The sequence below is a fragment of the Oncorhynchus mykiss genome, chromosome 2 (assembly GCF_057628025.1).
Source record: "Oncorhynchus mykiss isolate SJ-2025 chromosome 2, ASM5762802v1, whole genome shotgun sequence".
NCBI classification, from domain to species: Eukaryota; Metazoa; Chordata; class Actinopteri; order Salmoniformes; family Salmonidae; genus Oncorhynchus; species Oncorhynchus mykiss.
This window is the reverse complement of record NC_143023.1, coordinates 85,188,129-85,208,836: the sequence shown is the minus strand read 5'-3', so window position 1 is coordinate 85,208,836 and position 20,708 is coordinate 85,188,129. Positions and strand designations below refer to the sequence as shown.

General features: G+C 44.6%; 1 protein-coding gene across 1 annotated transcript in view; it reads right to left on the bottom strand.

Moving 5' to 3' along the window:
* Positions 1–20,708, bottom strand: part of LOC110498083 (protein O-mannosyl-transferase TMTC2) — a 163,971-nt gene that overhangs the window by 37,921 nt on the left and 105,342 nt on the right. The window contains exons 3-8 of the mRNA XM_021574670.3: positions 10,513–11,359; positions 8,201–8,315; positions 7,558–7,643; positions 5,632–5,816; positions 4,952–5,030; positions 1,706–1,827 (exon numbers count right to left, since the gene is read on the bottom strand). Of these exons, the coding sequence (XP_021430345.2) occupies positions 1,706–1,827; positions 4,952–5,030; positions 5,632–5,816; positions 7,558–7,643; positions 8,201–8,315; positions 10,513–11,359 (1,434 nt within the window). The remainder of the gene's footprint in view (positions 1–1,705; positions 1,828–4,951; positions 5,031–5,631; positions 5,817–7,557; positions 7,644–8,200; positions 8,316–10,512; positions 11,360–20,708) is intronic.

Sequence of the window (20,708 nt, the reverse complement as noted above, 5' to 3'; positions counted from 1 at the left end):
TGTCATTAAAACCCACATGGACTATGATAGAATCGATTTCCATGTCCTGACGTAGTACATTCGGGAGCAGTTTAGTAATGTAATTTACTCGAGCTCCGGGATAGGACATTGTTTTTGCACCAGGAACAGTCATATTTCTAACCATGGAGCTGCCCAAAATCATGGCTGGCGAGAAGGACGAGGAACTCTGTCCACTCTCACGTTTCATTCACAGGATTTAGAGAACCCTTTCTGGACGGGCGAGAGGCAGGATAACTTGAGCCCATTGCTCCCGGGACTGGTGCAGGCCTCCGACAAATGGAGAATCCCCGATCAATCCAGAGCATGGACGGAAGGTTGCCAACGTCGACTTCGAAATCGTAGTAGTAGGCACTCCGGCCGCAGACACAGGTACCCCCAGCGACGAAAGTGTAGGAAGATCAGGCTCCAGGACGGCGAAACTACTTGTTGTTTGTATCTGTATCTACAGCGCTGGAACCGTTCATTTATTTCCAATTGCAAAACTCATCTGGGACTAACTTCATTAGCTTGATGGCTAGCAGCTTAGCGGCTCTGTTAAGCAGGCTGTCTGTTAACAGGGATTCCGGGACAAGAAATAGAGGTCCCAGCTGTTAAAAGCTAACCACGTCATGGAATACATGCAAAAACAAGTTCGGTATTGATATTTAATGAATATTGGTTATGTTTTAGTCAAAAATAACAAAACAAGTGTTTCCTGCATAGTGTTGAGCCGCACACTATGATGACGTCACCTGTGTTCCAGGGATGATCGAGAGGAATACAGGCATGAGCTCGGAATGTTCCTCTAAATCAATATCCCTTTCTTTACTAAAACAACAGTGTGTTTTCCCTTGACTGCTCACTCAAGGGAAGTTTTTCTTCTTCTATTGTATGTTGTTGTTCCCCTGGTGTATGATGAGACAAATATACGTTTCAGAGATTGTATCTAATGGCTCTTGATAAGAGACCAGTTCATGTCAGCTTTTCCCTTAAATGCCTGCTAAGTTGTTTGTTAAACTTACCACCACTCACTTACTACAGACAGGGAAATACATCTGGCAAGGTGGTCAATATGGAGAAAGATCATGTTCATCTACAGCCATTATTCTCTAGAAAGGTAAACGAGTGATTGACAAAGATAAATGTGCTCTTTGTCTTTGTCTGGGACCCTGTGGAGTGAATTACCCCTAGCACACAAACCAGCCTTTCTCCTCTTAGTCCAACCCAGGTCAACTACGTGACCGTGGTGAAAAGCATCTGAGTAGTCGGAAGGCCCTGGAGGCCCAGAAGGCAGTAGGGTCCGGAGTTAGAGGAGGATCCACATCAGATCAGTCCCTCAGGGCTAATGTGTTGCAGGGGCTGGTTAGTTAGCTGGAGCCATTTGCAACCTGTATTAGTGAAACTGAGAAGAGGTCAATATGGAGAGCCGGTTTAGGCAGTTGTATAGAATCACTCCCGGGATTTGGTAACAGATTTTAAAAACACACAGGGCAGCTGTGACATCAGTTTCAATCAGGAAGCTATCCCCACAGAGCGATGGGGCACCTTGAGAAACTCAATGTGATCACCCCCCCCACACACACACGCACACACAGGCCATTGATGATCTGCATGCACACTCTCAGGCTACTTGCAGAGCTGAATAAGAATAAGAAAGCCAAGAAGAGAAGGAGGAGGAGGAAGATGATGATGGTGAAGAAGTTACCGTGAGGGCCAGGAGTTTGCCATAGGTCAAGTGTGCTGGGATGTGGTCTGGCTTGGCTCTCAGGGACTCTCTGTACCAGTGCTCGGCCTCGGTCAGCTTGTTCAGTCTCATGTAGGCCTCTCCTGTGAGGGGAAATGAGGCATCAGGTCAAGGTTCAGAGGTTAAGGAACCACACGTCGTCCCATTGTCTTACTAAGGAATCAAATGACAGTCATGCATGCATGTATGTAGTCATGCAGAAAGGCCTGCCATCACTTCAGTGCACTTCGAAACCCGATACCAAACGGGTGTTTTATTAGCTAAAGGACCTTTTACTAGGACTAGGGTCATAACAAAATCGCAAAGTAAAGGATGGCTTTTGAATTGGTCTGCATCAGTTGAATAGTGTCCCACTAAAAGCCTAGATCGGATCACAATATGTTTTATTAATATCCTCTATCCTATAACAAACTCCTTATACCTGCTCAGCAACAATCCTATAAAAATAGTCATCGAACTAAGGTGTACTTTCAGATCCCCCATGTGTTAGTTGGATGGAGTTCTATGGGATGTCTAAAGTAAGTCTAAAGTCAGAGTAGGAGAACAAGCATGGGCCTGACTCAATCCTTTAATATGACTGGCCTGAGCTGATTGTCTGATATGTTGCTGATGACATGTGTAGAAACACCCTTCCTGATTCTTCAGACAGTGATACCTCTTCCAGCCTTGAAGACTTTACCCCCACCTGAACAAACAGTCCCTCTTTCTTTCTCTCTCCTGCCCCTGACACGTATTATAACTGCATTTCACGACATAGTCGGGTAATTGGGGAAAACACAAACCAAAACAATACTTCAAATGTAATGATCACAGGAATAATACTGGGATAGGGGACGTGACTGCAATAAGTTTCACATGAACTTGTAACAGGGGTCTTATATATTTTTTTCGTTTTTGAGAGGAGGGCTAATTGAAGCTAGATTATAAATGGGGGATTATGGCAAATCATTTCCACTGATAAGAAACAGGAGAGAAACAACAGGTGGCTGGTGATGAATGTTGACCTGCTGACCTCTGAGACGATCAACAGACGTCCCCCCTGTTCTTCATTAGCAATGGCCTGTAATAGACCTTTTAATATACCTCTAAATACAAGGTACTCAAGCATGTAGTGGTATCAAATATAAGACCCCAATTCCATTTTTGCTCATGATAAGGATCAGAGTTACTGCAGTCTTTTGTAAGCAAGTATATAAAGTATCCAAGGAAAGCCAGCTTTATGTTGGAGTAGATATCTTTCAAATTGTTCTGCAAAAGCAGAAGCATTTACTGTATGTCCTAGTTGGGTTACAGAATGCCTAGACTTAATGTATTTCCTTTCCAGCAGCTAATATAATACTGTACATTGACTGCTATGATTATGATAAGGGCAACATGAGTAGCTTTATCTACATATTTGTCAGACATGGTGTAACGCAGAGCTAGTAACAGCAGAAGACTGAGTGTGGTGAAACAGGCTTTGTGCCTCTCTAGTCTACCATCAGATTCAGATGGAGGTCTATGAGGAAGCACAGACATGGACATAAAATACTTAGCGACACAATTTCCAAGGAGTTGAAAATCACATCTAGTGGAACATTCCATTGCCCATTTGAGCGGAGGGGGGTTTTGGCAGATAAAGACCCAACTTTGACCCAGACTGCCATGTACACTGACGAAAGTTCCCCCTCTTGAGAATGACAAACACAATGGCAGCACCCAAGTGAATTGGACTGTAAATAGATAGGAGCAGGTGCACCAAACATTTAAACGAGCTCCTCGGAGTAATGTAAAAATCAGCTGCAAGAAATATGGGAACATGCCGCAACATCCACCTTGCTAATGGCCTTACAGCTTTCAAACTGATGGAGGCGATTTGTTAATGATTTCTCAGCACCTCCGTCAAGCTGAATTTGACTCCACTGGTGAATGTACTGTACTAAGGGGGGTTGCTGGAACTCAACAATATGAAGAGTGAGAGCAAGAGAGGGAGGGAGGCAAAGAGAAAATATAGAGAGGGAGGGAGGCAAAGAGAAAATATAGAGAGGGAGGGAGGCAAAGAGAAAATATAGAGAGGGGGGGAGGCAAAGAGAAAATATAGAGAGGGAGGGAGGCAAAGAGAAAATATAGAGAGGGAGGGAGGCAAAGAGAAAATATAGAGAGGGAGGGAGGCAAAGAAAAAATATAGAGAGGGAGGGAGGCAAAGAGAAAATATAGAGAGGGAGGGAGGCAAAGAGAAAATATAGAGAGGGAGGGAGGCAAAGAGAAAATATAGAGAGGGAGGGAGGCAAAGAGAAAATATAGAGAGGGAGGGAGGCAAAGAGAAAATATAGAGAGGGAGGGAGGCAAAGAGAAAATATAGAGAGGGAGGGAGGCAAAGAGAAAATATAGAGAAGGAGGGAGGCAAAGAGAAAATATAGAGAGGGAGGGAGGCAAAGAGAAAATATAGAGAGGGAGGGAGGCAAAGAGAAAATATAGAGGGGGAGGGAGGCAAAGAGAAAATATAGAGAGGGAGGGAGGCAAAGAGAAAATATAGAGAGGGAGAGAGAAGACAGAGAGTGACAGAAAGAGAGAAAGAGTGAGTAAAAGAGTGAAAGAGAGACAGAGGAACAACATGGGGGAGCCACAGAGAAGGACAAAGGCATGTCAGCAGGCCCATTGAGTGACAAGAGTGCTAGTGGAATCAGGGGTTACTTGAAATTGAAAATTATTACATTTTGAAATCAAAAGTCGCAATTTAGTCTGCAGCTGCTTTCACATGACTGTAACACGAGGAGCGTAGTTATTATCGTTAACACGTTGTGGAAACCTCAACATCGGGGCCTCGATGGGAGCGTTGAGCTGGAGCCACACACCCGACTTTGACGCTGATTTACACGTTATGAAAACAGAGCACCTCTAAAACCAACGGCCTTAAGCAGAGTCTACACTGCTACACAAAAACGGGCTAATGTGTAATGCTTACTGTAAGCATAGCTCAGCTGACGAGCTCAAGACCCTGGCCACAATCAATGCAACTCAATCCTGTGACCCCCTTCAGGTGGAATAAAGTTCAACAAACTCAGCCAGAAGTGCATGGACCCAAGCTGACAACCAACAGCTAACACAATGATTGCAAATGTACCCCCCACACCTCCAATCTACCAATCTTCTATTTCATTCCTTTTTCTCCTCGCAAAAAATCTAAGCTTGTGTGTTTAGTTTGAGAGAAAGATAATTGCCACTTACCCATCATGTTATAGAGGCTCTGAGGTGCAAATTGTCTTGGCATTTTCTGTATTGCTTCTTTATACACGGAGAGGGCCTCCTATGAATGAATAAACAAAAGGAACCATCCGTTAGGCATGAAGAGCCAAACATGCCAGGGCCACAAGTCATTTGTCCACTGCAGCCTGGGCCCTCACAAGCTGAATGGAAGCATGGAATCAGAGGTCACTGAGAGGTGGTTAAGACTTGGTGGAGGAGAAAGGATCTATCCTCTCCATGACATGGCCAGTCAGAGAGCTAGTGCAGTGTCACACAGCCTCTCTCTTGCTAAAGCCCAAGGCAGTGATTCCCTTTAGGCTCTGTTAGTGGGTAGGCTTAGCGGAGTTGCCAACAACCGGATGCATCCGGTTTTCAGGGATACAACTAATTCAACCTAGCTTCCTCATCTGCTGAAAACCAGATTCAGGAACTCCACTCAGGCGTTTTCTTTTACGCCTAGGTTAATTAGTGGGTATACTAGTGTAGAAGGTCAGTGGGTGGTGGAGCTTTTCTCCTGACAATTTCCACAATCTCAGAACGAATGCACTTTTCAACCTGCTTGTATATGATTAGTGTGTGTGTTCCTGTGAATACGTTTGGTGTGTGTCCCCCTGTGTATGTGTGTGTGTGTGTGTGCACCCCTGTCTGCTCCCCTATCCTACCTCCTGGTGCCCCTGCTCATGGAGCAGCTTTCCCAGGTTGTACAGGCAGCTGGTGACAGAGCTCTTGTGTGTGTGGGGGTCCTTCAGGTTCTCGTCAGGGATTTCGGCGCAGGTTAGGAAGGTCCTCTTGGCTTCGTCCAGTCGCCCCTGGTTCATCAGGACAATCCCAGTGTTCAAGTAGGCAGCTGCAGGGGGGAACGAGAGACATATAGGTGATCCATTACGTGATCAACATGCAGCCAGAGAGTAATTAGGCTCTATGGGGCTGAAACTAGTCATTATGAAAATTCTTTCTGAATAAATTGGCCAGCCAGTGATGATCAATTGGCTGCCGCATCCATGGGGTAACAATACATATTCAACACTCGTGGAAGGGAGTGTATGGGGTGGTCGTGGCTCCACCAATACTGTATACATCGGCATGCCAAGATGAACTGTATGCTAGACTAAAGTTTGACCTAGCCCCTATCCTCAGTTCTCTCTGTCTTTCATCCATCCAAAGTGAACTGGTCTAATCAACAATCATTTTGTAGGAATACATTGCATATATCCCCCTGGCTAGAGTGTTTCTGAAGACAGTTTACATAAAGGATGTGTGTCTGAAAGAGGGAACAGTAGGAATGGAACTGGATATCATGAGAGTATCGTCATGAAGCTGCCACTTTGGAATTGTTCATGAACAGATTCTACGTTGTACCAGCTGCCAGCTAAACACATTGAATTATGGTACAACCTTGACAAATGACTTTTATTATCTGACTGACTCTCATACCTTCACCTCCAATACCCCCCACCACCGCTTTAGGGAGAGATGGAGAAATGGAGAGAGGGAGAAAGGGAGAGATGGATAAAGGGAGAGAGGGATAAAGGGAGAAATGGAGAAAAGGGGAGAGGGAGAAAGGGAGAGAGGGAGAAAGGGAGAGAGGGAGAGAGGAGAGAGGGAGAAAGGAGAGATAGAGGGAGAGAGGGAGAAAGGGAGAGATGGAGAAAGGGAGAGATGGAGAAAGAGGGAGAGGGAGAAAGGGGGAGAGGAGAGAGGGAGAAAGGGGGAGCGGGAGAGAGGGAGAGAGGAGAGGGAGAGATGGAGAAAGGGGGAGAGGGAGAAAGGGAGAGAGGGAGAAAGGGAGAGAGGGAGAAAGGGAGAGAGGGAGAAAGGGGGAGAGGGAGAACAGGAGAGATGGAGAGAGGGAGAAAGGGGGAGAGGAGAGAGGGAGAAAGGGAGAGAGGGAGAGAGGAGAGAGAGAGAAAGGGAGAGATGGAGAAAGGGAGAGAGGGAGAAAGGGGGAGAGGGAGAAAGGGAGAGAGGGAGAAAGGGGGAGAGGAGAGAGGGAGAAGGGGAGAGATGGAGAAAGGGAGAGATGGATAAAGTGAGAGAGGGAGAAAGGGGAGAGGGAGAAATGGAGAGAGGGAGAAAGGGGGAGAGGAGAGCGGGAGAAAGGGAGAAAGGGAGAGAGGGAGAAAGGGGGAGAGGGAGAAAGGGAGAGAGGCAGAAAGGGAGAGAGGGAGAGAGGAGAGAGGGAGAAAGGGAGAGATGGAGAAAGGGGGAGAGGGAGAAAGGGGGAGAGGAGAGAGGGAAAAAGGGGGAGAGGGAGAGAGGGAGAGAGGAGAGGGAGAAATGGAGAAAGGGGGAGAGGGAGAAAGGGAGAGATGGAGAAAGGGAGAGATAGAAAGGGGGAGAGGGAAAAAGGGGGAGAGGAGAGAGGGAGAAAGGGAGAGAGGGAGAAAGGGGGAGAGGGATTCATAATAAATACAATTGTGTAATAATTGAATCTATTGACATGAGTGGTCCTTGAACACTCAATCATTCATCCAGTAATTGAGCAAGCTTGTCTGTGCCCTCCCTCCCCCATTGGCAGATGCCTGGACACCTGCGCTGTGCAAACACAAGAGTTTGAAATGGTCAATAAAAAGAGGAGCGGTACTTACAAGCCAGAGTTGGCCTGCTCCCAATGGCCAGTTTATAGTAGTGGAGTGCCTCAGAGAACTTGTTGTTTTCTTGTAGCAGCAAACCACTGTAACAGAGAAAGTTAGGGACTCTCATGGCTACAAATCTCAACAGAAGTGTGTGTCTGTTAGGACTGAATAACACAACATAAGACAACTAAATGTAATACAGTTTCCTAGTAAATACAGTACTGTAAAATGAAGTGCTACCAAATCTCTAGTTCTGTTCTAAACAATCTAATTCTGTAAATGGATCTGTTGAGTAACATCTAAAGCCCTTGGGGCTAGTGTTGAGTATTGACTGTGTGCTTCCTGTTGTCCTCCCCTCAGGCTGACACAGCATGATTAATAACCTACTTTCACAGAAACAGCACTCAGGGGAATACAAAGCACCATTACCTCTCTGTGAAGACCACTGATCATTAGACAGTCGTGTGTGCCGGGACAGACTGGGACCAGAAATCGGCCCTGTATTTCTAACACATCGGGCCCTTTCTTCCCCCCCGAGGCAAAAAATGGACCAGCCCATCTGGTGTGTGTGTGTGTGTGTGTGTGTGTGTGTGTGTGTGTGTGTAAGGAGAGACAGTCCTGCTCATGTATGCATACAGAGTCTATAGACACTCACAGGTTATACAGCATGTCTGCCATGTTCCTGCGGTAGTAGAGGGCATTCCTGTATGCCTGCTCTGCCTCCGCCATCTTGCCCTGGTTCTTCAGGACATTCCCAAGGTTGCCCCATGCTGATAGAGGGAGGAATAAAGTAATTAAGGTTAACAGGGTCAACCAACATGGCTGCCCGCCCCTTTTGGACACACTATCACTTCCTGGGTTTAGGGTTTGTTATCGAGCCTGGTCCCAGATCTATTTGTACTGTCTTGCCTGGTCACGTCAAATGTCAAGTCAAACAATGAATATAGGCTATGTATAGAGTTGGTAAGACAGTACAAACTGATCTGGGACCAGGCTGGTTTTGACCCTCCACAGAAGACATTGTGCAGGCTAAAACAGAGGGTATGTCTGCTGCTACTGAACTATTGGGCTTAGAGACTGAGGACAGAGAGAGTTGATGGCGCACCTGGGAGTGAGTGTGTCAAAGAGCCCATTTATTCCCTAACAGAAAAGGAAGAAATCAATGGCTCCCCCTGACACTCCATAGTAGATTAATGGCAATACTGTAAAATGGATTGCAGATTAATTGACAGGTAAATTGGGTCTTGAAATGTCATAATAGTGAAAATTATAGGAATGAATCTGGTAGGCAATTTTCAGTTGTCAAGTGGTAATTGTATATTCTATTCTCCTTGGGAAATACATCTACATCGATTACTGCTTTAACTCACATATAGAGGAAAATGCACATAGCCTGACAACCAAATTGACTGAATAGTGTTTCCCTTCAATATTTTAGCTTGGAAACTAAATCCATACAGCTTAGTATGGGCAGTTGGAATCCATCATGTATACATATGGGCTTATACTCTTATACACTATTTAACTGTGTCTACATACAGTACAGCTGAAGCCAGGGCACACTGGGGTAACAATATGAGCACTGTGAACAGGCCTGACAGAGAAGAATCATCCCCTTAGGCACGGTTTCTTCTTGTTCTCCTGATGGCTGTATAGGAGTGGAAAGTAAAATAGAGCTTATAGTAGTTACCGGGTTACCTGTGTAGCATTTCATTCAAATGTATCGAGTGCTCACTTATGCCAAAGGCTCCTTTGAGCTGTGCTTTATTTATTAGTTAAGGCGTCTGAGTCAGATATCCCAAAAGTCTCAAATTCAATATTAGCAAAGACAAGCAGAGAAAAAAAGACAAGAACTTTATTGTAAACACAATATTAAACATTTTAAAATAAATATGCTAGAACAGAAAATGTTCTAAGTGGTGTTACCATCCACTGTGTATTTGAACTCATTCTCAATGCTTAACGAGCGTGTCACTATTTCAGACTCACAAATGGTATGAGGACAGTGAGCCAGGGAAGGAACGTAGCTGCTGCTCTGCTCTGTGTTGGTCCCAGCTCTGCTGCAACATGTCCTGCCGTTACCTCTGTCCCTAGCCCGGGATCACTATCTCAAGAATAACACTAGTACACTACCAGTTATTCAGTATTATCTTTGGATGAACCTGAATTTGAATGTTTGAATATTCAAGTATTCTAGTTTCCCCTCATTGCCAGTCAAGCAGGGATGTCAGTGAAGATGCCCTCCAAAAGTAAAAATGAGAGAAACTGTAGTCTGCCCATAGTGAGGGATTTAGTAGGTTTACAATGGAGGCCTTGTGTTGAAAGGTCCTTCAGCCATGATATACTGCCTGGAGAGGATAAACTGTCTGGAAGTAGACATACTGTAAACAATTTAACAGGTAGCGCTTAACACTCATGATTCCTCATGAGCTCCCGAGTGGTGCAGCAGTGTAAGGCACTGCATCTCAGTCCAAGAGGTGTCACTACAGACCCTGGTTCGATTCCAGGCTGTATCACAACTGGCCGTGATTGGGAATCCCATAGTACGGCGCACAATTGGCCAAGCATTGTCTGGGGTAGGCAGTCATTGTAAATAAGAATTTGGTCTTAACTGACTTATGTTTTTCTTTTTGTATTACCTCTCAGGGTACATCTTGAAAATCACACTTTCGTTCAATCCCAGGAAGTAGCTATCACTTAACGCAATGCTACTTTAGGTCATACAGTCAACCTGTAAATATATTATGTGAGAATGTTAAAGTGAAGAAGGTTGTCTAAGTAGGACCTTTTTCAGGCAGCTCTAAGCTACATTATTCAGTGCAGAAGTCATGAAAGCTCATCTGACATGACACACACTAGCCTGTTGAACACCTTTTAAAGCACACTCAGGCTATGCAAACGTCACAGTCTGAGATGTTGTGTGAGTGTGTGAGTGTGTCTCTATGTGTCGATCTGTCTGTGTATTACCTTTAGCAGGGTTAAAGTATATTCCCGACTTGTAGAGCATCTCCTCGTTCTGCCAGTCTTGGTTCCTCAGCACTGTTTTAACCCCAAACAGTAGGACCAGGGTAACGCTACAGTACACCACCACAGTCCTGGAGGAGCTCCACCTCAGCCGTACGTACAGGGCCCTCAGCCCCACCGCCAGCAGCAGACAGAAGCCCATACTGGGGATGTACAGTACCCTCTCTGCTATCACAAAGCCCACGTAGAAGAACAGGTTGGTGGCAGGGAGGAAAGGGATGGCCAATAGGCCCAAGGAGAACACCACTACGTTTTCAGTGGTGGGCAGTGGAGTCCTGGTGACGTAGTGCTTTTTGGTACCGTTCTGTGCACTTGCAGTTTGAGGCTCTGTTTCAGAGTTTGTGTGGTTGGGAACATCGGGGTGGTGGCAACTGTGTCCATTGGTGTGGGACCTCCCGTTCCCGTTGGTTACATGATGGGCTTTTCCGTTGGTCTCCTTGCCCTTGACCTGGCGGGTGCGAAGCCCAAACCAAGCCAGAAGGAGCAGTCCCACATAGAAGGCCAAAGTATGAAGGTTCCTCCAATCGGCGATGCTTCTGATCAGAGGCAGGGCGTCCATGGACCAATCGAAGCTCAGGGTGTTTGGGCACAAGAGAAGCCACATGTTGACGGCGGGCAGATAGAGGAAGGTTAGAGTCCGAGTGAGGAGGGATGGGGAGTCCCCCGCTGGATTGTCTGAGTTGGAGAAGTTGGGTGGTTTGTTGCCCATCCAGTAGAGGCGGTAGGCCAGCAGAACAGCCCCCCAGGCAGCCAACAGCAACACACTCAACAGCAGGTGGACGTTCCTCCTCTAGAAGAGAGAAAACAACAACAGAGCTGAAACTAGGAGGAACGGCAATCGACTGGAAAGCTAGCAGCAAAGGCAAGAAAAAATATTATGAGACGCTAGGGCCAAAGTAGTTTTCTGGTTGGTTGGTGATTTTTCTGACTCTTGGCATTTGACTTTGATCCAGGCCATGTTGGTAAATCGAGCATAAGATTGAATGTAATTTAAAAGAAAAAAAACCGCAAGAGTCTGTTATGTAACGTTGTCTGGAACAAAAGCTGTGTTCATGCACTATTTGTCCAGCCAAGTGTTAGACTGCAGATTTAGAATGCATTGCAAAGAAAGTCAACTACAATTGATTTTATTGTTATGTTTTGGCTGTGATGTGGGGTTTTGAATACCCATGAACAGGAAGATATCAGTTAACCGTGAATGGCTTTGTTGCTGGGGCTTATAAACCAAACAAATCAAAAAAAGAAAGGGGAAAAATGCCCTGTGACTTTGTCTTTGATTCAAGCCAAAATAATCACGGCTATACTGGATTCATTGACTGTTGCTGAGCAAATGTGGTCTTACATCATAGCATTCCCTTATTCTGTGTTATCTTTCTCCTCACGCACCTGGCCTTAGACATGACTAAATAAACACCAGAATACAGGCCAATAGACAGTCCTATTCATCATCATGCAGGCTCGATATTAAACACTTTCTGAAACTCCTGCATGGAAATGATTATGAAGTATTGAGTGTTTGAAACTTGTGCACGTTGGTGGGAGTGCAGGAAAAAACCTGGCCTATATTGTTCCCAATAGAACTGTTCCTGCTGTAGGATCAACCAGTCTTTCTTACGGGGTTTATTTTGGAAGTCACACTCCTGCTAAGAAATATTTATGGCTTCCCTTCCAAAATATTGTCAGCTAATACATGCAGGGCAACATCCATTTGTGCCCTGCAGTGGTGCTCTGTATTCAAGGGAGGATGATCTCATACTGGTACAGTACACAACAATGAGGCTAGCATTCAGTACATGCATTTCATGTCCGAGCAATGCAGTAATTGACTGATTTCCCCAGAGAGATTCAATGTAGAGGATAGGGACATTACAAAGCAAATCAAATCAAATTTTATTGGTCACATGCGCCGAATACAACAGTTGTAGACTTTGCAGTGAAATGCTTACTTATGAGCCCATTCCCAACAGTGCAGAGTTAAAAATATGGACAAATATATGCAAAATAAAAAAAGGAAATAGTAAAAAAAAAAAACTATTAACAGGATACATACAAGGAGCACCAGTACCAAGTCAATGTGCAGGGGTATGAGGTAGTTGAGGTAGTACAGTATGTACATGTACATGTAGGTAGCGGGATAATCAGGCAATCAGGATAAATAATAAACAGAGTAGCAGCAGCATTTTTGGTGTGTGACAGTGTTTATGTGTGAGTTTGGGTGTGTGTGGCATCAACATGCATGTGTGTTTTGTGTGTGTGAGAGCGTACAGTATGTAGTGTGTGTGTGTGTGTGTTGGAGTGTCAGTGTAGTATGTGTGAGTGTATGGGTAGTCTAGTGAGAGTGCATCGAGCCAGTACAAAACAACTCAGATAAATAAATAATAAAAGGGTCCATGTACATTTTCCGCATCGCCATTTGATTAACTGTCCAGCAAAAAGCCCTGCAACGTTTTTATTTATCTCATGTATTTAACCTTTATTTACCTAGACAACTCAGTTAAGAACAAATTCTTATTTACAATGACGGCCCACCAAAAGGCAAAATCATTGCAATTGTCTTTAATTCATATCATTCCTTACAGATCTCAAGATTACAGGCTTACACATAATTGAGTATTTATTCCCCATGTGCTGTACAGTATTCCTTTGGTAATATACACACAACCCTTCTTTACCATTAAATGAAAAGCCATGGCTAGTGTACAGCTGAAAATCCTGTTAAGTCCATTTGATGTCTCCTCTTCCATCTTTCCATGCCAAATAGATCACAGTGGCTAATAAGAGTATCCTCAGTCGGACTGTGAACATGGGGTCCTAGCTCTGCCGGTTGCAGTGCAGGGGGCTTCAGGGCTTCTATGAGAAATGGGCAAGGGACAAGGCCAAGCGCATCATAGAAGACCCCACGCACAAGCTTGCTGCCCCCCCCCCCCCCCCCCCCGGAAGGAATTTAAGGTTCCCACTGTTCAGTAAGAATAGGAACAAGGCAAGTTTCATTTCATCAGCCACCAGACTGCTGAACAGTGGGATATAGGACAGATGCAGGCCAAACACACGGTCGGACAGTAGGCCGCAGAAACTTTGAATATGTGAAAATGTAAATGTGTGACTAGTGTACTAACTTTCCAGTTTTTCGTACTGCATGTAATATGTTGTGTTTGTGTATTTGAATGCTGACATCACAAAATTAATTTCCATGTAAATAGACAATAAAGTATATCGTATCAACCATAACCCGATTGGTAGCTTTATAACATAACATCACTTCATTCCAAATGTGTAGTTAGTATAGCGACTTTATTTATTAACTGTATCTAGTAAATTACAGAAATAAATGTTGCAAATCTACATGTTGAAGACGTCATATTTCTTCGAATAAACATTGAGTTGAGATTCTGCTACCAAATATAAACTGGTGTGGTGTCAGAGTAGCTACGAGATGATCATCGGATCATTAGATGTAGGACTATTGACAGTGACAGTGATCAAATCTTGATGGATTGCGGCATTTAGTCTCTTTCCTTTTCCCCTGGTATGGTTGTGTGGGCCGGCTAGGCCCCCATGGAGTAGGCCTCATGTCAAAAGGGCCTGGTATTTTAACTGTGTACCCAGTGTCAGGCTACAGAGGCTGAGAGGAAAATAATGACTGAAGAGAAAGACAGAGCCAGCCCGAGACTCTTCCTATCTTAGGCGTTTCAGCAATTCTTCAGTGAAGGCACAAATTGTTCAGCAACAATGCTTTCCTAGTCATTGCCTTGAAATAGGCCTTCGGTATGTTGGAGCTAAATTTATTCACAATGCTTCTTGGAAAATGCTGTTGATTATGCCAAGTCGCATATGCTGGGGGAAAATAGAGACAGTTCCAGAGATTGAAAAGACATGTATTAAACATGTATTCAGCCATGTGGTACTAATTTTGTGAGTAAGCCTGTTGATGTAGGCTATGCTACCATACAGCTCCAGAGCAAGATTCCTTTACCTTAGACTCCCTCGCTCAGGAGAGTCATCCCTATTAAAACAATGTGTAAGGGCAACACTATCAAAACCACAACAAAACTTTTGACAAATCAGGACATGATTTCCAAAGGAAGACAATCCACCACCGTTCTAGAGGTTAATATGTTGCTTGGCAACAGATAGGTCACCAGTATCCCACAATCTAGACTAGATGCCCTCAATCTCACACAAATGATCAAGGAACCTACCAGATACAACCCCAAATCCGTAAACATGGGCACCCTCATAAATATCATCCTGACCAACTTGCCCTCTAAATACACCTCTGCTGTTTTCAACCAGGAACTCAGTGATCACTGCCTCATTGCCTGCGTCCGTTATGGGTCCGCGGTCAAACAACCATCCCTCATCACTGTCGAACCCTCCCTAAAACACTTCTGCGAGCAGACCTTTCTAATCGACCTGGCCCGGGTATCCTGGGAGGATATTGGCCTCATCCCGTCAGTAGAGGATGCCTGGTTGTTCTTTAAAAGTGCTTTCGTCACCATCTTAAATAAGCATGCCCCTTTCAAAAAATGTAGAACTAAGAACAGATATAGCCCTTGGTTCACTCCAGACTTGACTGCCCTTGACCAGCACAAAAACATCTTGTGGCGTACTACACTAGCATCGACTTGTCCCCGCGATATGCAACTTTTCATCGAAGTCAGGAACGAATATACACAGTCAGTTAGGAAAGCTAAGGCTAGCTTTTTCAAAAAGAAAATTGCATCCTGCAGCACTAATTCCAAAAGGTTTTGGGACACTGTAAAGTCCATGAAGAATAAGAGCACCTCCTCCCAGCTGCCCACAGCACTGAGGCTAGGAAACACTGTCACCACTGATAAATCCACGATAATCGAGAATTTCAATAAGCATTTCTCTACGGCTGGCCATGCTTTCCACCTGGATACCCCAAACTCGGCCAACAGCTCTGCACCCCCGCAGCAAGTGGCCCAAGCCCCCCCTGCTTCTCCTTCACCCAAATCATGATAGCTTTTGTTCTGAAAGAGCTGCTAAATCTGGATCCCTACAAATCAGCTGGGCTAGATAATCTGGACCCGCTCTTCCTAAAATTATCCGCCGCCGTTGTTGCCACCCCTATTACTAGTCTGTTTAACCTCTCTTTCGTATCGTCTGAGATTCCTAAAGATTGGAAAGCAGCCGCGGTCATCCCCCTCTTCAAAGGGGGAGACACTCTAGACCCAAACAGTTACAGACCCATATCCATCCTGCCCTGCCTTTCTAAAGTCTTCGAAAGCCAAGTTAACAAACAGATCACCGACCATTTCGTACCTTCTTCGTTATGCAATCTGGTTTCCGAGCTGGTCACGGGTGCACCTCAGCCAAGCTCAAGGTCCTAAACGATGTCATAACCGCCATTGATAAAAGACAGTACTGTGCAGCCGTCTTCATCGACCTGGCCAAGGCTTTCGACTCTGTCAACCACCGTATTCTTATCGGCAGACTCAACAGCCTTGGTTTATCTAATGAATGCCTCGCCTGGTTCACTAACTACTTCTCAGATAGAGTTCAGTGTGTCAAATCGGGGAGCCTGTTGTCCGGACCTCTGGCAGTCTCTATGGGGGTGCCACAGGGTGCAATTCTCAGGCAACTCCTTTCCCTGTATATATCAACGATGTCGCTCTTGCTGTGGGTAATTCTCCTCTACGCAGACGACACCATTCTGTACACATCTGGCCCTTCTTTGGAAACTGTGTTAACAAACCTCCAAATGAGCTTCAATGCCATACAACACTCCTTCCGAGGCCTCCAACTGCTCTTAAATGGCAGTAAAACTAAATGCATGCTCTTCAACCGATCGCTGCCCACACCCGCCCGCCTGACTAGCATCACTACCCAGGACTTTAAATATGTGGACAACTATAAATACCTAGGTGTCTGGTTAGACTGTAAACTCTCCTTCCAGACTCATATTAAGCATCTCCAATCCAAAATTAAATCTAGAATCGGCTTCCTATTTCGCAAAAAAGCCTCCTTCACTCATGCTGCCAAACATACCCTCGTAAACCTGACTATCCTACCGATCCTCGACTTCGGCGATGTCATTTACAAAATAGCCTCCAACACCCTACTCAGCCAATTGGATGAAGTCTATCACAGTGTCATCCGTTTTGTCACCAAAGCCCCATATACTACCCACCACTGCGACCTGTATCCTCTTGTTGGCTGGTCCTCGCAACATATTTGTCGCCAAACCCACTGGCTCCAGGTCACCTATAAGTCTTTGCTAAGAAAAACTCTGCCTAATCTCAGCTCACTGGTCACCATAGCAACACCCTCCCATAGCATGCGCTCCAGCAGATATATTGCACTGGTCATCCTCAAAGCCAACACCTAATTTGGCCGCCTTTCCTTCCAGTTCTCTGCTGCCAATGACTGGAACGAATTGCAAAAATCACTGCAGCTTACCGATCGCTGCAGCTGTACCCAGCCCATCTGTAAATAGCCCATCCAACTACCTACCTCATCCCCATATTTGTTTATGTTTTTTCTGCTCTTTTGCACACCAGTATTTCTACTTGCACATCCTCATCTGCACATTCTATCACTCCAGTGTTAATTGCTAAATTGTAATTACTTCACCACTATGGCCTATTTATTGCCTTACCTCCTTACTTCATTTTCACACACTATATATAGACTTTTCCATTGTGTTATTGACTGTACGTTTGTTTATCCTATGTGTAACTCTGGGTTGTTTTTGTGGCACTGCTTTGCTTTATCTTGGCCAGGTCGCAGTTGTAAATGAGAACTTGTTCTCAACTAGCTTACCTGGTTAAATACATTTTTTTTTTTTAAGTAAATAAAAAAAGGTCAGGTCCCTGTGTAAACGGCTGAAGAGGTACAGTTTCACACGTTAACAGACGACTCAGCATTACTTCAGGTAAATAGCATACAATGGCTATTCTTCCCGAAAAATAAAGAATTAAGAAATCATTGGTTTTCATGTCATAAAATTCCTACAAAACTTGTTCTGTGGAGGTTTAAAGCTATTACAACACCCGGCCATGATACATATTTTGGAAAGGTAGCCTAACCCACCGTGAACTTAGTCGTTCTGCTCTAAGGAAACAAATTGACAACTACAGCATTACTGACTACAGTATTACATCTCTTGATAAACACCACACCAATATCACTGTGTTATTTGCTGTGGCGAATTGAAGGTATCTGTGTCAGGAGACTGTGAAAGGACAAACTCTAAGACAGAGGGGTTGATTTGTAAGCAGAGGCATAGAGAGACGGAAAGTAGGTTAGCAGCCTTATAGGACAGGAAGAAATAAGGGCCCACTTCCCCTGGAACCGAGGTGAATAGCACAGCTATGTATCATAGGACTATAAAGGAAGAGTGAGTGACAGATGAATGTGGCATGTACTGTATGTTTTAGCTGACCACAGGATTAGCCATTGGGTCGGTTCAAAGGACTCGCCATGCTTATGACTAAAATAAACAGATGAACAAAGGGGATTATGGTCAATGTCATCACCCCTTTACATTAGGGCTTGTATTCAGCAAATAATATATCTTACTGTACAGCTTTCACTTTAAAGATGATTTGACCTTTGGATAGCCTGGTCCCAGATGACCACAGGAGTTGGCAAGACAGCATAACCAGATCTGGGAGCGGGATAACATTGGGATGCTCTTATGACAGCATATGTATCGGTGTGAGGAGCTGAATTTAGGCAATGGATAGAACAAACAGGGTTATTGTAACGGGTCTACCGCACATCTAATGATGATAGTGATGTGCCCGAATTCAATTCTTAATTCATAATCTTTCAAAAGGAAGAATTTGAGAAGTAAACAGCTGTAGGAGTTCCTGCTATGTTTAAGGGAAGTTAAAAGCCTAAAATATGTCTCTCATGTGGTTTAGTTTGGGGATGAAGTAACAGAGAAGAAGCACAGCTTTGGGTTGAAATATGACATGCATAAAAGAAGGATAGCGGCGACGGGGACATTTAATGCTTTTCAACAGATATAAATCAGCAGTATTGTTGGTGGCCACCCTACATCCCAGATCACCCTGCCGTTAGGTCCCACAGTTTTGTCTTATGAACTTCTTGGGAACCTGTCGGCTGTCCGCTTGAAAAACTCCACAAATCTCACCATGGGCTTTACACACACTAAATCCAACTCGAAAAAAGATTACAGTGCAAAGTAGCTCCGCCACTTCTCAAATGGAAACAAGCGGGAGAAACTGTAAATAAGATGATGTGGATGTAGACGGAGACCCCGGCCTGAAGCTGCTGTAGGATGCTGGCAGGGAGCCAGAGTAAGAGGTACTGTAGCCACGTAACGAACGCCACGCAACCACACCACTCTGCAGGACTGAGCTCGCTGTGCACGGCTGCCTCTGGCTCTGCCAGGCAGATTTATCCCTGTTGTGATGGGACCACCCTCCAGAAGGGCAGGGAGTCTTTCCTGCTGCCTGTGTGCTGCTGATGGCTTTCTAGCCCAGAGCCAACACATGTGAACTACCTGGCTCAGGCACAAATGTATGTCATGGTAACTCTCTCTAACTCACTCCCCAGCCTTGGTGCACACTGTCAAACACCACCATGCTAACCACATCCATATGTTTGTTGGAGTTTTCTTTATTCACGTGTGTATATGTTCTGATGTTTCTCTGTTAAGTACAGGCTAATACCTTAGGGCAGTACGGCAAACATGAAAAGAGCCTTTAATGATATTGACACATTTGTGACCTCTGAAATCTTTTGTATATGGACTAACCTCACTGCCTGCAAAACAGGATATCAGTTGAACATACTGGAAATGCATCAGGCCCTGCTAATAAAACTCTCAAGGGTTAACCTTTCGGCGGTGGATAACTAGAGGACCATCACTATTATCTCACAAGTAAACAAACATGTGCGTCTCCCTAATATGCCTCCAGTTAAAATGTCCGCCTTTTCAAAAGCACAAGTTCAAATAGGGGCCCGGCGAGGGGTACCCGATTGCCGCAACCCCATTATGATGCGAGCCAAGGAATTTCAGCTTTGTCTCGTTTGTCTATAATCCAGTTTAGCTTGAAATAAGTGGTTTAGCACAAGCCGGTAGGTTGCATGGGGCTTTTCTTTTGTATTTCAGGCTCAATCAGTTCAGAACTGAAACAATTTTGCTTTTATGAGGCAGGCATGTGAAGAAAATATCCTTGGAGATGAAGTGCAAAATAGACCAATTTACACAAAGTATTTTCTGGTGCTTTGAATGCCTTTCTTCTCAACACTTGGGGTGGAAACTACCGGTAAGAAAATTAAATCCAGAAAGGATTCTTGAGTGCTGCCACTGAATTTTCGGATAGGTGCTGTGCCATTGATTATGCTTGGTGACCGGAATGGGCAGCGTTAAAAACATTTTCTTTTTGTGGCAATCCGGTTTTCAAAACTCACACACATTTACTTTTGAATATGTCATTTATAACCTACCATCGTTCAACATTACTTTGAGTACCATCTACTACATGTAACACCTAACAAATTCATCTGAAGCCAATCTCCCAACTGGTTTGTAGTTGGGGGCACTGCCAGATCCAGTCAGCCTGACAGATCAACCCCCCCATAGAACCAATCCTTTGAAATGAGAAGTGGCGTGACTGACCTCTCTCTCATCTTCATCGCTACCCAGATCGATCGTCCAACGGGGGACTTTCATCATGGATTTCCTTCACACAAATAGATTGGAGACAACTCCAACCATATGAACCAACCGCTTTAAACCACAGAATGACCTCTAAAACCTTTAGCATGCAGCACATGCAAAAGCCCTTTTTTGGCCTATCATGTACTATTGGATAATCTGTGTTCTCTCTTCTTATCTGACAGATTTGTTCTGGTCTTTGGCTTTCAGTAAGCATGGAACCCTGGTGAGTAAAACACTGATTGTTTGCAGCCATGACAAGATAAGAGGCTGGCTATTTTACTTGCATAAAATGTGTTGTGGACTACCAACAGCTGGTCAAGGTTTCCTCGATGGTTTCGCATGTTAGGCAGTAGCGTTATAACGATACTAGTATCGTAATGCTAGGAAGTAAGGAAGCAAAGGAAACAAAACATGAAGCGGACTCGATTTCTTTAGGAACACAGTCCCAATGTTGGCAAAAACAGTCTTATATTATCAC